This window comes from Aulonocara sp. 'chitande type north' Nkhata Bay, linkage group LG20 (assembly GCF_057382095.1).
Source record: "Aulonocara sp. 'chitande type north' Nkhata Bay isolate Kocher_YH1m ecotype deep benthic linkage group LG20, A_spYH_male_GT1.1, whole genome shotgun sequence".
In the NCBI taxonomy this organism is placed as follows: domain Eukaryota; kingdom Metazoa; phylum Chordata; class Actinopteri; order Cichliformes; family Cichlidae; genus Aulonocara; species Aulonocara sp. 'chitande type north' Nkhata Bay.
In genome coordinates, this window is record NC_141363.1 from 14,401,188 (window position 1) to 14,416,559 (window position 15,372).

Genomic DNA, 15,372 nt, shown 5'->3' on the forward strand with positions numbered 1-15,372 from the left:
TACATCACTTGTTGTTGCTGTTATTTTATTGTATATTAGAAATTGTAATATGGCTGCAGTAATCGCTGCCAGTCTGCCGTAGCCATACGAGAGTGTGCTGTGCGGAGTGGTGTGTGGCGAGCCTGTGCACTGATAATACACCGTTGTTTCCATTCAGGAAATAAAGTGGCAACGATCGATCAGAGACTCCTTGTCTTCTTAAAAACACAACACAACGCAGAGTGAAGGAGTCTGTTTGGGCCGAACTGTTGCAGCGGTATGAAGCAGAAACCGGTTACACTGGTGCCGTGACCCAAGCTCCTGCAATCCTGCGACCGCAACGGGGGGCGTCTACTTCCTGGAAGGTGGAAAAGTCGCGGGAGACTGGCTTTTCTTAGTCCTGCCATTTTCTGCGTTCTTTAGAGACATCGGGGTGGGGCTCTGTGCTTTCTTTTTTTTTTTGGAGAGGTAGAAAGAAAAAAAAATAAAAACGAAAAAATAAAAAAAGGGGAGAAACACATTGCTGAGCCATGGCAGATTTTCCCAGTTTTGGCAGGGGAAGGGGGGCAGTTGGTTTTACCCCTCTGCATTCATTTGGCAGAGGCAGATCAAGGTTGCTGACAGCCCCAGTTTCCTCCACACCTAAGCCTGTCCTTGCTGAGTTAAATGAAAACCCTATTGATGGGAACTGTGATAATCTACAAAATACTAGATCAGAAACCAGTCCCACAAAAGAGAACCTTTATGCAGAGATTGCAACGCAAATTGGGTTTTCTATTGGGGAAAGCATTGCCTCTTGTCTTGAATCTCGGTTGGGCTCTGGAGTGGGAAACAGTGTTGTTGGATCTGCCAATAATGTGTTATCAGAACCCTCACTATTGAATGTGATTGTAAAGTCTGATGTTAAAGAACCTGTGTGTTTTAGAGGGGATGGCTGTGATACATGCAGTGTTCAGGAATGGGAGGAAATGATGACTTTTTTTTTAAGAGAAGAGGGGTACCAGTTGCTGAACAAGCTGATGATGTGCTAAGTAAACTGCTGGGGAGGGCACGAGAAATAGTCAAGGTGGGCATATGTAGTAAGCCATCTGTGTGTCTTGAGAGGGGCCCAGAGCCCATTTTTGAGATCTTAAAGCAGCACTTCAGTGACACTGCCTGTTCAAGCATGCCTTTAGCTGACTTTTATGCAACACTACCCAACTCAGGTGAAACACCGTTTGATTACTGGCTCAGGTTGAACAGAGCCATGGAGGTGAATGAAGACTGTCTGAAGAGACAAAATAAGTCCTTTGCATATCTGACAAAAGAGCTGACTGCTATGTTTATCCGCCACTGTCCAGACTAGGGATGGGTACCGGTGTCCGGTACCATGATGGCACCGGTTCTGACAAACGGTAGTAACCAGACCGAAAAGCAGCGCACATTTCGGTGCTTTATTTCGGTGCTTTTTTTTCCTGAGCTGTGATACACTTCTAGCCAATCATTTTACGTTTCCGAGGATAGTAGGCGGGTCCAGGTACGTACGTTTTTTTAGAGCAGAGCTACAGATTAAAAATGCCCAAGGCGAAGCGGTCAAAAGTCTGGCTGTACTTCACAGCAAAATATGCAAACTCAGCAGCCTGCAACAAGTGCTTTAAGCTGATACTGTGATACTGTCAAAGGAGGTAACACCTCGAATCCGATGAAACACCTGGCGACGCATAGCGGTTTTTTTTAAAAGCTGAGAAATGCGCCGTATTTGATAGCTTGCTGCGAGACCTCACACCACACCGAGCGCATCTACTCGCCTGTTGCCTGTTATCGGACCCGGAGTTAGCAACATCCCCCAAAAACACGAAGAGTAGAGTCCTGGCCCCTAGCCCTGCCAGTGTAGCAGAAATGATGAGGATGATGATGGCAGCAGAAGCCGTTCTTCTCTGCGTGAGTAGCTTAATGTTGTTCGTGTGTAATTTACGTTGAGTAGGCTAACCACGTTATTACATTAATGCAGGTAAGGTAAACTAGCAAACATCATCATAGCTACATGCGGCTGTCTTCTTGTTTGATGGCAGATGCTCCCTTCACCCTGGCCAAAAAGGCTAAAATGACCAAAGAAAAAGTGGAAAACAGTTAAACATGAGAGGTTTATGGACAAAGTTTGTGTTTTTTCCATTGTTTAAGCACTGCTTCCAGCCAAGAGTGATACCATATATGCCCCATTGCTGCAGAAAAGGCTAACATTGTTATCTTTTTACAAAAAACCAGCTGAACATGAGAGGTTTTTGGACCAATTTTGTGTTCTCCATTCTTTAAGCACCGGTTTGAGCACAGTTTGAGCACCGGCACCGTTTCAAAAGTACCGATTTGGCACCGGTATCGGATAAAACCTAAACGATACCCATCCCTAGTCCAGACTCAGAACTGTCTCTTATTTTCAAGTGCAAGCCCCTGCAGCAGTGGACGGTTGCTGATGTGCACGAGAAATTGCTGAAGCATGGCAAGGACCGGAAGTGCACCCCTCAGTTTAGTGCAGTCAGTGCCTTGAGTTTTCAGCAACAGGAGGTGAGTCCTAATGTGCAGCAGGCGACAGGCAACAGTAAGTGTACTACACCATCACCAACCTCTGTCTCAGCATCACTTACCGACCTTCATGCAAAACCACCTACTGATCGTCTTGATCATGTGATAGCCCTGTTAGAGAAAGTCCTGGAGGGACAGCCTCGACAAGCAAAACTGCCTGCTAAGGATGATGTAAGGGTCCCCCGGAACCAAACACACAAAATTGTGCCTTGCGTGATTTGTGGTGACACTGAACACTCTACGTATCACCACTGTAGAGCCCATCAGCTGTGTTTCATCTGCCATGCTGGGAACCACACACGGGCTCAATGCCCCAGGGCCGTGAATGTCAGAGTGAGGGGGCCTGAATCAGCCACCCAGCAGCTGGGAAACTAGATGGCCTACATGTGGGGGGGCAAGTGTTAGGCCTGAAATTGCCCCCAAAGAGGATGATTTTGATGATTTAGAATCTGTATTACACACTGTTTGTGAGGAGCGCCAGCTAGGCCAGAGACCCGTTCTTCAGAACACACACAGACTAACACAGCATGATGAGCTGTTCTATGAAAATGTGACCCTGGGTGGCAAAGTGTCTGTTAAAGCCATGCTTGACAGTGGCTCTATGGCCTGCACCCTCAGCACCAATATGATGCCCCAACTATTACATCATGCAGTGCTGCAGACCCCCACCTTGCAACCCACGGATGTCGTCCTGATTGGCTGTGGTGGTTCGAGGACCGTTCCATCAGGTGTGTGTGACATTACGGTGGAGATGTATGGCTGTAAAGTTGTTGTGCCAATGTTGGTGATTGCAGGGCAGAGTGAGGACCTCATTTTGGGCAGAAACCTAATGAGGTATCTGGGTAATCGCCTGAGGGAAAAGGGACATTTAGGAGAGGAATGCAGCAAGACCCTGAGTGCTGAAGAACAGCCTAATAAAAATCTGCTGAGTTCAATGTCAGGAGTGGTGGCCCCAGGGCATGTTGGTGATAAGATCGGAACTGTCAAGCTAAAGAGAGCTGTAGCATTAGAGCCCTTGACAGAACACCTTGTTTGGGGCAGGCTGCAGCTAATGAATAATGGGGAAGTGGGCAGTGCTGTAGTTGTAGAGCCCACCGAGTCAAGGTCTGGACCGAGGTCAGTTATGGTTGGGAGAACTGTAGCGCATCTAAACAGTGATGGGTGGCTCCCTGTGAAAGTGCTGAACCCCTTTGACAAGCTGATAACACTGAAACGGAACATGAAGTTGGCTGACATGTCCCCCTGTGCAGCAGTGGAGAACTTCAGCCCCACTGGCTCCTACTTGCAACAGAACATGCAATGGTCTACTGGCTCAGCTTGGTGCCATGATGAGCAGAGTCTAGTCACTGATGTTTCCACTCTGCCAGATGATTTACCCTCACAGGAGGTGACAAGTGGTTGTAGCCCCTTACATGCAGTGCTGCAAAATCTGGGGCTGTCTGATATCGACATTGATTCATGTGCAGTTTCGCCGGCTGGCAAAGAAAAACTGGCCTTATTGCCCAGTTTGAGTCTATCTTCTCGAGAGACAAGCTGGATTGTGGCAAGGCTAACGGCTGCCTACATCGAATTCGAGTTGTGGACGACAAGCCATTCCGGTTGCCATGCCGACGTGTGCCGCCGACTCATTATGAAAAACTAAGACAGGTTCTGAATGACATGGAGGAACGGGAAATAATTCGGAAGTCTTGCAGTGAGTTTGCATCACCCCTGGTCTTAGTTTGGAAGAAGTACGGTGAGTTAAGAATCTGTAACGACTTTCGCTGGCTTAATGCTAGAACTGTCAAAGATGCTCACCCACTCCCACATCCGGCTGACGCACTGGCTGCTTTGGGAGGGAACGGATTGTTCTCCACAATGGACTTGACTTCGGGTTATTATAATGTGGAGGTGCATGAGGAGGACCATAAGTACACGGCATTTACGTCTCCATTTGGGTTGTACGAATATAATCGTATGCCACAAGGACTGTGCAATAGTCCGGCCACCTTCATGAGGATGCTAGGCATTTTTGGGGATCAGAACTTCCTCAGTGTGCTGTGTTATCTTGACGATGTTCTGGTTTTTGCCCCGACAGAAGAATTGGCACTGGAGCGTTTGCATATGGTGTTCCAGAGACTCCAGGTTCACAACCTTAAGTTGGCTCCAAAGAAGTGCCATTTTCTGGGACAGTCTGTGAAATTCCTGGGGCACATTGTAAATGCTGATGGGATACAGTCAGACCCTGACAAAATAGCATCCATTACATCCCTTGCAGAGGCAGACCTTATGGAAGAGGGTTCGAGTGTCCCATCCCAACAGAAGGTCCGCTCATTTTTGGGGATGGTAATATTCTACCAACAATTTATTGAGAACTGCTCATCCATCGCAAAACCTCTGTTTCGGCTGACATCTGGGGATAAAGGCCCTCGTGGTTCACGGCGAAGTGCTGGTGCATACAAAGCTGTGTGAGGAGGACTGGACGGATGAATGCAGGGCAGCTTTCAATGAGCTGAAGCAGGCCTTGTTGGATCGAGTGCTCCTGGCCCATCCTAATTTTGAGGAGCCCTTTTTGCTCTCTGTTGATGCCTCCAGCAGTGGCCTTGGTGCCGTGTTGTCGCAAGTTCCTACTGGGGCTTCTACATCAAGTCCGATCACCTTTGCCAGTAAGACACTCAATCATGCACAGTCCAAGTACCCAGCGCATAGGCTGGAGTTCTTTGCATTGAAGTGGGCGGTGTGCGACAAGTTTCATCACTGGTTGAGGGGTCATCAGTTTACCGTATGGACGGATAATAACCCTCTCACTTACATACTTTCTAAGCCAAGACTGGATGCATGTGAGCAGAGGTGGATCGCAAAGCTAGCGCCTTTCCAGTTTGACATAAAGTACATTCCTGGTCCTAAAAATGTGGTTGCTGACGCGCTGAGCAGGGGGCCCTTCGTGCACCCCAGGGCCTCCCACCGGTTGATAAGGGTTCCATATAAGGAACTTCTGGCAGAAGCAGAGGCAGTCGCCACTGGTGGGGTTCAGGAGGCCTTCAGATGGACTGTTCACTCAGCTGATAAGGCCTCAAGCAATGACCAGCCTGTTGTTTCGCAGTGCACGGCTGTTGCACAGACAGGAATGCTGACATCTTCTGAGGTGGGAGCTGTCTTCCAGGCCCATAGTGAACATGAGTCCAGGGTGTGGCCACATGCTCTCCTTCTGCCCCAGTGCTCTCAGACTGTGCTTACGCCAAACCAGTCTGACTCTCAACCCTTCTCGCGTGATGACCTAGTGGGACACCAGCGGCGTGATGATGTGCTGTGCAGAGTGATCTCCTATGTGGAAAGGGGACAGAGACCCTCGAGGAGGGAGCGGGCAAGTGAACCGGTTGATACGAAGAGATTTCTAAGGGCTTGGGACAAGTTAACTGTGAGAGATGGTGTGCTGTATCGAGTCTCCAAGAATCCAATCTCAAAGACAAAGACTTATCTGTATGTTGTGGGTGGCTGTAGCTCAGGTGGCAGAGCAGGTCAGCCACTAATCAGAAGGTCGGTGGTTCGATCCCAGGCTGCACCCTGGCTGCATGCCAAATATCCTTGGGCAAGATACTAACCCCGTGTTTGCCTACTGGTGGTGGTCAGAGGGCCCGGTGGCGCCTGTGTCCGGCAGCCTCGCCTCTGTCAGTGCGCCCCAGGGCAACTGTGGCTACAATGTAGCTTGCTATCGCCAGTGTGTGAATGTGTGTGTGAATGGGTGGATGACTGAATGTAGTGTAAAGCGCTTTGGGGTCCTATGGACTAGAAAAGCGCTATACAAATGCAGGCCATTTACCATTTGTTCCGCCAACCTTGCGGCTCGCTGTACTGAAAGGCGTCCATGATGAAGCCGTTCACCAGGGACAACAACGAACACTTAATCTGGCCAGGCATAGATTCTACTGGCCTGGTATGGCCAAACATGTGTCAGAGTATGTACGGTGCTGCAGAACGTGTGTTGTTAGCAAGTCGCCTGAGCCAGAGGCGAGAGCACCTTTGGAGAATATCAGAACATCAGAGCCTCTTGAACTGGTCTGCATAGATTTTTGGTCTGCGGAGGATTCGGCGAACAAATCAGTGGATGTGCTTGTGGTCACAGACCACTTTACTAAGATTGGGGCATAGAAAGGCCTGAGCCATCAGTCTGCTAAGGCGGTGGCACACCAACTCTGGCATAACTACTTCTGCATCTACGGCTTTCCGAAACGCCTTCACTCAGATCAGGGAGCTAATTTTGAGAGTGTGCTCATTGCCGAGCTATTGAATGTGGCAGGTGTCCAGAAGTCTCACACGACCCCATACCATCCGATGGGAAACGGCTCCTGCGAGAGGATGAACCGTACCTTGGGCAACATGATTCGTGCATTACCCCCAAGAGCCAAGCAAAGGTGGCCTGATGCACTGAAAGCTCTCACATTCGCCTATAACTGCACAGTCCATGAGACAACTGGCTATGCGCCATTTCTGCTGATGTTTGGCAGAGTGCCAAGACTGCCGATTGATGTGATCTTTGGCTCTGTTATTGAGCACCAAGACATCATGAACTATGATCGATATGTCCAGACATTGAGGAGGGACCTCAAAGAGGCCATGGATTTGGCGCAGGAGGTGGCACGCAAAAATTTGAAGCGTCACACGGACCTCTACAACCGGAAGGTGCGGGGAGCCCCAGTAGCGATTGGTGATCGCGTCCTTTTGGCCAACAAAAAGGGACGTGGCAAAAGAAAACTTGCTGATCGCTGGGAGAGTGTTGTCTATACAGTTTTTGACAAAAATGATGAGAGTCACACCTTTAAGCTGATGGATGATTCCACAGGGCAAGTGAAAGTTGTGCATCGCAACCTGATAATGCCAGTGAACTTCCTTCTTCTCAGTGGTGCTTCAGTTCAGGATGATGGAGATGAGCTTTCTGAGTCTGGCTCGCTGATGGTTGGATGCGACGGAGAAGCTGTCTGCAATTCATCAGTGGGCACGGCTGAATACAGGACGACAGCTTGGGTGTCTGACTTACCGTCTGCAGTGTCCAGCGACTCGCTGATGACAGAGGTTACTCGACCAGAAGGCAGCATGGTGGATCAAGAGCTTTCCTGTACCAGTGTTCCCCCTGTTGACACTGAGGAGCAGGTAGATGCCACCTCTGGTGGTCAACATTCTGACCTGCTTATGTCTGTGGCCCCAGTTGCAGCCTCCTCTGTTTTGGAGTTTGCAGCCATTACTGACAGTGACCAGGACAATGAAGCTGCTATTGAGGGTCATGTCTCGACCACAGTTGTTCCGCCCAATGCAGACTCGATTGATGTTAACAGGGTGGTGGGGACTCGTGCTAGATCGAGTGGGAGACGGTTACTTAAGCCTGTTTCCAGGTTGATTGAAATGATGCATCAGAGACCTGTTAAAGTTTAAATATTGTTGATGATGGTGAGTTGATTCTATTGTTGTTGAAGTGGGACTTTGATCTTTAGAATTGAAACTGATTATTTGTCGTTGATTTTTCTGTGTCAGAGTGGCGTACAGTTATGATGTGATGAAATATGTAACTGGCATATTTTGTTCTTTTTTTGGAAGGGGTCTGGCCAACTTCTTCTTCTACTTCCTTTGGGGATAGTCCTCTGACTGAATTTTCTTTGTGACTGTACGACCTGGTATTACTGAGCAGATTTATCACATGTTGGTAGCTGTGGATTAGCTATTGGATTTTTTTTTTTTAAATCTTGTTCTTTTTTTTTTTTTGAGGATTATTGGGTTTTTGTCCTCTGTGTTATGGTGACTGTGGTGTACCTGTTTTTTTTTTAAGGGTGTTTTTTTTGTTTGTGGTGTTTGTTTATTTGAGTGTGCAAGTGGAATTCAGCAGGGGGGAATGTAACAGTGTTTATGTGGTATTATTCCACTTGCCACAAATGTCAGTGTAATGGGGAAACAGCGCCCCCCCTCTCGGTGTGGCTGGTTAGGTGAGGCTGGCTGCAGTAATCGCTGCCAGTCTGCCGTAGCCATACGAGAGGTGAGTTGTATTGTTCCACACACGATATAGCTAAGTAGTACAGACACATAAAACATGTTTGATTAGCTGATGGGCACCGAGTGTAATAAGTGCTTAGTGGACACATGTCCAACACCAATTTTATGTACTTTTCATTTGTTTATTAATGTGTGAAACTATATGCTAAAGCGGAATGCTAATGAGATGTTCTGCCGTAGTGTGCTGTGCAGAGTGGTGTGTGGCGAGCCAGTGCACTGATAATACACCGTTGTTTCCATTCAGGTACATCACTTGTTGTTGCTGTTATTTTATTGTATATTAGAAATTGTAATATGGCTGCAGTAGTCGCTGCCAGTCTGCCGTAGCCATACGAGAATGTGCTGTGCGGAGTGGTGTGTGGCGAGCCTGTGCACTGATAATACACCGTTGTTTCCATTCAGGAAATAAAGTGGCAACGATCGATCAGAGACTCCTTGTCTTCTTAAAAACACAACACAACGCAGAGTCAAGGAGTCTGTTTGGGCCGAACTGTTGCAGCGGTATGAAGCAGAAACCGGTTACACAGACACATAAGTACAATATGTCAGGAAGGTGTACCTGCTGACTGATACAGTGCTTGAGCCACTATAAACCCAACAGTGGTTCTCAGGAAACAACTCCTTTTACTTTGAATCTTTAGGTCCTTTGTTACGTTTGTTACTTTGTTATGTTCCCATTTGAAGTTTAAACTTTTGAAATGTTTCATTTTATTTACATTTTTAGTGCATTATTTCTTTCTTTTTGACCCATTCGTGGTAGCTGGGTAATATGAATTTGGAGCTCTCTGAAGAGTGAACAGGCTTCTTTCTGAACAGTTTGGGGTTGACTCAACACTGTACGAGTAAGTCTAAATAACCGAAATGGACACAAATCAAGATAAATGATAAGAGAAAAAATGTTCAATTCATTAAATACAGAACAAATAGGCTGCTGACTGAGCCAACCTCAGCCTCTTAATTGTGGACCTCATCCTTTGTCATTCTCGACACATATCTTGCAAGGCCTTTCTCCTAAAATCTCTCTTTAGCATTGCTGTTTCTTGAACATGTGTGCATACACACAACCTAATGTATTATTATATTTTGTTTTGCTTTGTTCTCCTTTCGTCCCTCTTTTGCAAATGCTGGATTTTGGACTAAACAATTCAATTACCGTAGTTTTCGGGTCATATGCCGCTACTTTTTTCCCACGCTGTGAACACTGCGGCTTATACTGATGTGCGGCTAATGCATATTTTTTTTCTTGCGGCCAAAAACATTTTGCCTGGTAACAGTAGACCAATAAAATTTCTAAGTAGTATATATACGGTATATATTTTTACTGGTTGTTAAGAGACGTTGTAATGTTGTTTGTGCACTGTTCCGTAAAAAAAACATAAGCAACGTAATTTGTGTGTTACTGATACGTACGTATACTTAAAGGTAGCCGTGTAACAGGCGCTGTTCGAAGAAAAAAAAGCATTTGCAGTATGTGTTTTTGTATGTTACCTTAACATTTATGTTACCATGTTTATGTTACCTTACGGATTCAATTAAACGTTAAAAATCCTCACGTGTAATACCTCTGTGTAAATATCTTATATTACAATTGAAACGCATACGGCTTAAAATCCGGTGCGGCCTGTTCAAGTACAAAATTGATTTTCTTTCTAAAATTAGAGCATGCGGCTTTTAATCAGGTGCGCTCTGTAGTCCGGGATTTACGGTAAATGTTATTTATACAGCACCTAATCACACCAACAGTCGCCTCAAGGTGCTTTACGTTGTAAGGTAGAACCTACAATAATACATACAGAGAAAAAAAACAACTATAATATGACCCCCTATGAGCAAGCACAGCGGGAAGGAAAAACTCCCTTTCAAAAGGAAGAAACCTGCCGCGTCCGGTTGGGATGAAAGAAGGAAGACAGGAAAAACAGATTTGTACACACACATACTTCATTTTACAGTTTAATGTAAACACACTGATGGCTGCTTAATTTACCTGGAAATGGAAACACTGAGCTGACAGCCCGACTCCTCCTCCCATCACTTTGACTGAGGCCTGCTCACTCTTCTCCCCTCCACTGCTTGTAGTTTCACATACTATCCTACACAACAGAGTCACAGAACTGTCACAAAGGGAGTATGGTACATAAAAGAACGGTGTACACACAGGTGTGCCCCTGACTTGCCTTGAGGAGACTTCATATCTGCTGTGGATCACATTGCAAGGAACACCTGCCACTGTGACTGAGCCCTGGATGTCTTCGGCTCTCTGACCAAGGTTGGAGCCTGAAATGGTCACCACTGTCCCTCCCTCGACGGGACCGGATACTGGGTCCAGCTGTAACACAAGAGCAAACTGAATATTGTGCATGATCAAAACTGATATGTCTCAGTGGCCAAGTTAGGAGGATAGAAATGAGGGACCAGCGGGGACATAAGGATGTACTCATGGTATGATTGACCCATATGTACTGGTTCCTCAGCTGGAGTTACTATCATTTACTTCTACATCTGATTAGCTCACAGTGAATCCCTGAGCATAGAAAAAGAACTAATGTCACCATAAAGCAAAACAGAGTGACATTGTAATGAATTAAAACTTCTTCTTTTTTTTATCTCCTTGTAGTCTTTTGTTATTTCCTGAAGCAAGAATTGTTGCTGGGGGTGGCAGGGCAAAGATAGGGGAAACACGCTCTAAACTTTACCAGTATGCCAGCATGAACTGTGTGAACAGCAGAAGGTGAGCATGCACATATTCGCATGAGCAACATAACAACAACAATAAAAGTGGGGCTCATCAGACTGTTGGATATATGTGGGGGGTTTTAACGTCAGTTGTTATCTTGTATATTATTTTGAATGTAAATGGAAGAAATGAAATGATGAGGGTTTGGAGTCCGCTTTAATGCACAGGTGTTGTGAGCAAGCACCTCTCAACATACTGTGAGGAACGTAGATATTTGCCTTTAATGGCATAAAATGATAAGATTATGACACAGTAAATTTGTTTCTCTAGGCATCTGCTGAAGGTGGACATTATCTGTGTGCTCACCTTAAATCTGATTTCAACTTTGATTGTATGATAAAAAATCAAAACATATGAGACACATGTTATTATTCCCCCTCAGCAAATCACAATTTTTCAGTAGTGGAGAGGTCTGCATTTCCGTGTGATCCTGGGAGCCATTGTTTCTGGGGCATTAGCCACTCTTATGGTCTCCCACTGGCAAAACGAGCGATTCGGAAAACACAAATGAAGAGGAAGATTTGCAGCTCAACCACCTTGCCCGGAAGCAAGAAAATGGGAACCTTTCCTGGAACCCAGCTTGGGAAGGGGAACTTGAAGGCAAGTGTCTGCTGATCAGGCCTGTGTCCATAGGGCTTAATCAGGCATGCTTGAAAATATAACATAGATCATGCACCTTCCACATCAGGTGGAGGTTCATATATAAGTCATATTTCATGGTGATGAAATATAGGTAATGACTGAAAGAGTGCGGTCATGAATACAAGCAGATAAAATGAGATCAAATGGGCTAAGCCTCAGAGGTAGGGTGAGGAGTTGGAGTAGAGCCATTGCTCCTCCATATCGAAAGCAGCCAGTTTGGGTGGTTTCAGCATCTGGTTTGCATGCCAATGGTCTGGTTCTTCTACAGCGCTTTTCTACTCTACCCGAGCACTCAAAGCTCTTTATATAACTAATTCATTCATCCAATCACTTTTTCTAAGCTGTTAAGTGCTTATTCAGTGGTTACTCTTTTGTGATACACAGTCATATTTACATTATTTGTAAAGTACGAATGATTTGCTTTGGTACCTGGTCAAATTTAAGCTCTCCTCTGTCTGCAGCAAACTCGCAGGCAGCAGCTTCTCCCCCCTCGCTCACATGCATGCGCAAGTGCTGTGCTCAGTCACCTAGTGCCTGAGCTCAGATCATACCAAAATTAGGGGGAATTTATGACTGTGCACTATTTGTTTTGAATATTGTGTGTAGTTTTTGTTTTATACAGTTGTCAATAAGGCATCTAACTATGAAACAAATTACACTCCAAAAGACTCCGGGCTTCTGAAAAAATGACCCAGGCTTAAGCCCAGTAAGCCACCCCCCCGCGCTCCGCCGATGGTTGACTCCAAATCTCCGAACACTATGTCGATCTGAGAAAGCAAGACCAAGACAGCGAGACAAAGACAAGACCAAGACCAAAGTCCGTCGAGACCAAGACAAGACCAAGACCACGTAAAAGTGGTCTCGAGACATCCAACTCTAGAACTGTGTCCATAGAACAGTTCATTCTAAGATCCCCCAGGAAGAACTGGAAAGTGTGGCTGGAAGCCTGGTTAGCCTGCTGCCATCACAATCCAGCTTCAGATAAGTAGAAAACAATGAATTTACATTGTCAGTTATGTTAGTTTTATGTTAAATGAGAGTTAACAATGCCCCATGTGTGACGAAAAACTTTTTGGTTTTCCTTTCAGCCCTACTTAATGAAAGTGAGTAAAGTGTTGGAAAGAAGGTAGAAATATCTTACAAAGTGGATGACTGGTGCTGGGCAGGTGTGCTTGATCTCATCGGTGCAGGAGTCTTGGTACACACAGTGAGAACTGCTGGCCCCACCACACCAAACGCAGCCATACTTGGGGTCAGCTGTGCGACACCGGCTGCAGTCTGACCGCCCCACCGAACAATTGAACAGAGTCACTGAAGCAAGAGAGGGTATAAAGTAAACAGAGAGCACTATAGTAGTAAATATGAAATGAATGCACTATACACAAAACTATTGTACTCTAAACAACAGTTGTCTATAGTGCAACTATGCACAGCTATGCAAACCCACCATACAGATCCTCAGCGCTGTCAATGAGGAAGTTGTTTTTTCTCCTCACATTGATTGTGGTTGGGTACTCCTCCAGCGAGACCGAGTACACATACTGAAACAAGACGAGCAGTCAAAAAGAATAATGTGTACAAGGTCGTGTGATGCAAACCATGTGTACAGCTGTTACAGCGTACGTCCAGTTATCTGGTTGAGAGCTAATGAAGCTCACTGATGCAAAAACAGGCTTCGTTCAGCACATGTCCCTCGTTTATTGGTGTAACATAGGACTAGTTGTAATGTTGGCTGTGCTAAACAGGTTATCATTAATAAATAAGTATTTATAAATCATCATTTAAAGGCAGCTTTTTATTGAAACTGGTGTACAAACACACACAGGACGTTTACTCAGTTACACTGAGACAGACAATCAGAGTAGTTATCAGTCTTTCAGACTTGCAGTAATCTGACCTGATGCGGTTGGCAGGTGATAAAGAAGACTGATGGCTTTGCAGTATCCGGCTGCACTGAGGCATCCACTACCACTGACTTATTCTCAATGTCCAGTACACACTCGTAGTTTAAATCTTCATCCTGAATGTACAGAGTGGACCCACAAATACATTCCAAAATAAACACATTATTAACTTATGTGTCCTGGTATCAACACAAAAGAGTTTCTAAAAGTGTTTTTGACTGACAAAGTGAAACAAATCTCAATTTTAAAATATGTAACAGAGAATATATGTTGAGATTTAAGGATGAGACAAACCTGAAACAGGTTTAGGTATTGTCCCACCAGAGTGATCTTCCGCTCAACATTGACAGGGAGAAGAGGAGAATCCTGAACTTTCTCGACACACGGGCATTCCTGAGGACACGGTAAAATCATTTACACATACAGACAATACAGCCATTTATAGACCTGCACATGCATCCTGCCCTCAACGTTTAATGTTACGCAGGCACCTGCTCATTTCTTTTTTCTTTCACTGAACATCTATAAGAACTAAAATCTTCAGGGTTAATAAAATCCTAATTAATTCTCCAGCTCTGGACATTTTTGTTTGTTTGTTTATTTTTTAAAGTTCATATTTTTACTCTGATTTGGACAAATTTGATATAGGCAATGGGTAAAAGGTAGTTTGGGACAAGCCACATTCTACTTCCATCCACCAAACTAAGAACAACCCCACTAAACTGTCCATTTAAAAAATAAGATGGTGCCCTTACTATAGATAATGATGTATATTATGGATAAGAATTCTTCTGTTCATCTTTGAAATACAAGCTGTCAAAGAAAAGTAAATCCCATAAAAAACGTTGCTGTCCTAGAAAAAATGCAAACAAAATATAAAACTAAGAGAAACAAAAAGACGATAACCAACACAAAGACATGTCCCACAATGTAGCATAAGATGTATGAGTAAAGCACAGGGACGGACGCTTAGCTTGTAGCACTGTAATATCATGCTAGTGCTCAACAAGTTAACAGCTATGATATGATGATAGACAATCCACTGAACCTCAAAAAAATTCCAGTAATGTCAGTCATTGCTGGTTTGGCACCTTTTGCAAACCACCTAGAGTAAAGCTTTAAACCTAAACTTGGGGTGGCTGTAGCTCAGGCGGTAGAGCAGGTCACCTACTAACTGGAAGGTTGGTAGTTCGATCCTAGTCTGTTAGGAAGAACTTAGAAAAAAGTGCTTGTGCGAATGGGTGAATGCACAAGTTGCGTACTCAAGATAGAGTAGAAAAGCACTATATAAGAACTATTTGCTTACCTAGCCTTATTAAAGGGTATTTTTTGTAGATGCAATTTGAGTTTTTTGTATTTATTTATTTACACACACACACACACACACACACACACACACACACACACACACACACACACACACACACACCTTTCTAACCAAGCTAGCTACAGTTGGCTGACAGCTCTTTCTTCAAAATCTCCTTTTGGTAGTAAAAATGCTAATATTGAGGCTTTAATAGACAGAAATCAGTGAGT

General features: G+C 45.0%; 1 protein-coding gene across 1 annotated transcript in view; it reads right to left on the bottom strand.

The window, feature by feature from the left end:
• Positions 1 to 15,372, bottom strand: part of plxnb1a (plexin b1a) — an 89,027-nt gene that overhangs the window by 21,857 nt on the left and 51,798 nt on the right. Inside the window, exons 13-18 of the mRNA XM_086276414.1 lie at positions 14,131 to 14,229; positions 13,830 to 13,952; positions 13,380 to 13,473; positions 13,074 to 13,243; positions 10,731 to 10,882; positions 10,541 to 10,646 (exon numbers count right to left, since the gene is read on the bottom strand). Coding sequence (XP_086132540.1) covers positions 10,541 to 10,646; positions 10,731 to 10,882; positions 13,074 to 13,243; positions 13,380 to 13,473; positions 13,830 to 13,952; positions 14,131 to 14,229 — 744 coding nt within the window. The remainder of the gene's footprint in view (positions 1 to 10,540; positions 10,647 to 10,730; positions 10,883 to 13,073; positions 13,244 to 13,379; positions 13,474 to 13,829; positions 13,953 to 14,130; positions 14,230 to 15,372) is intronic.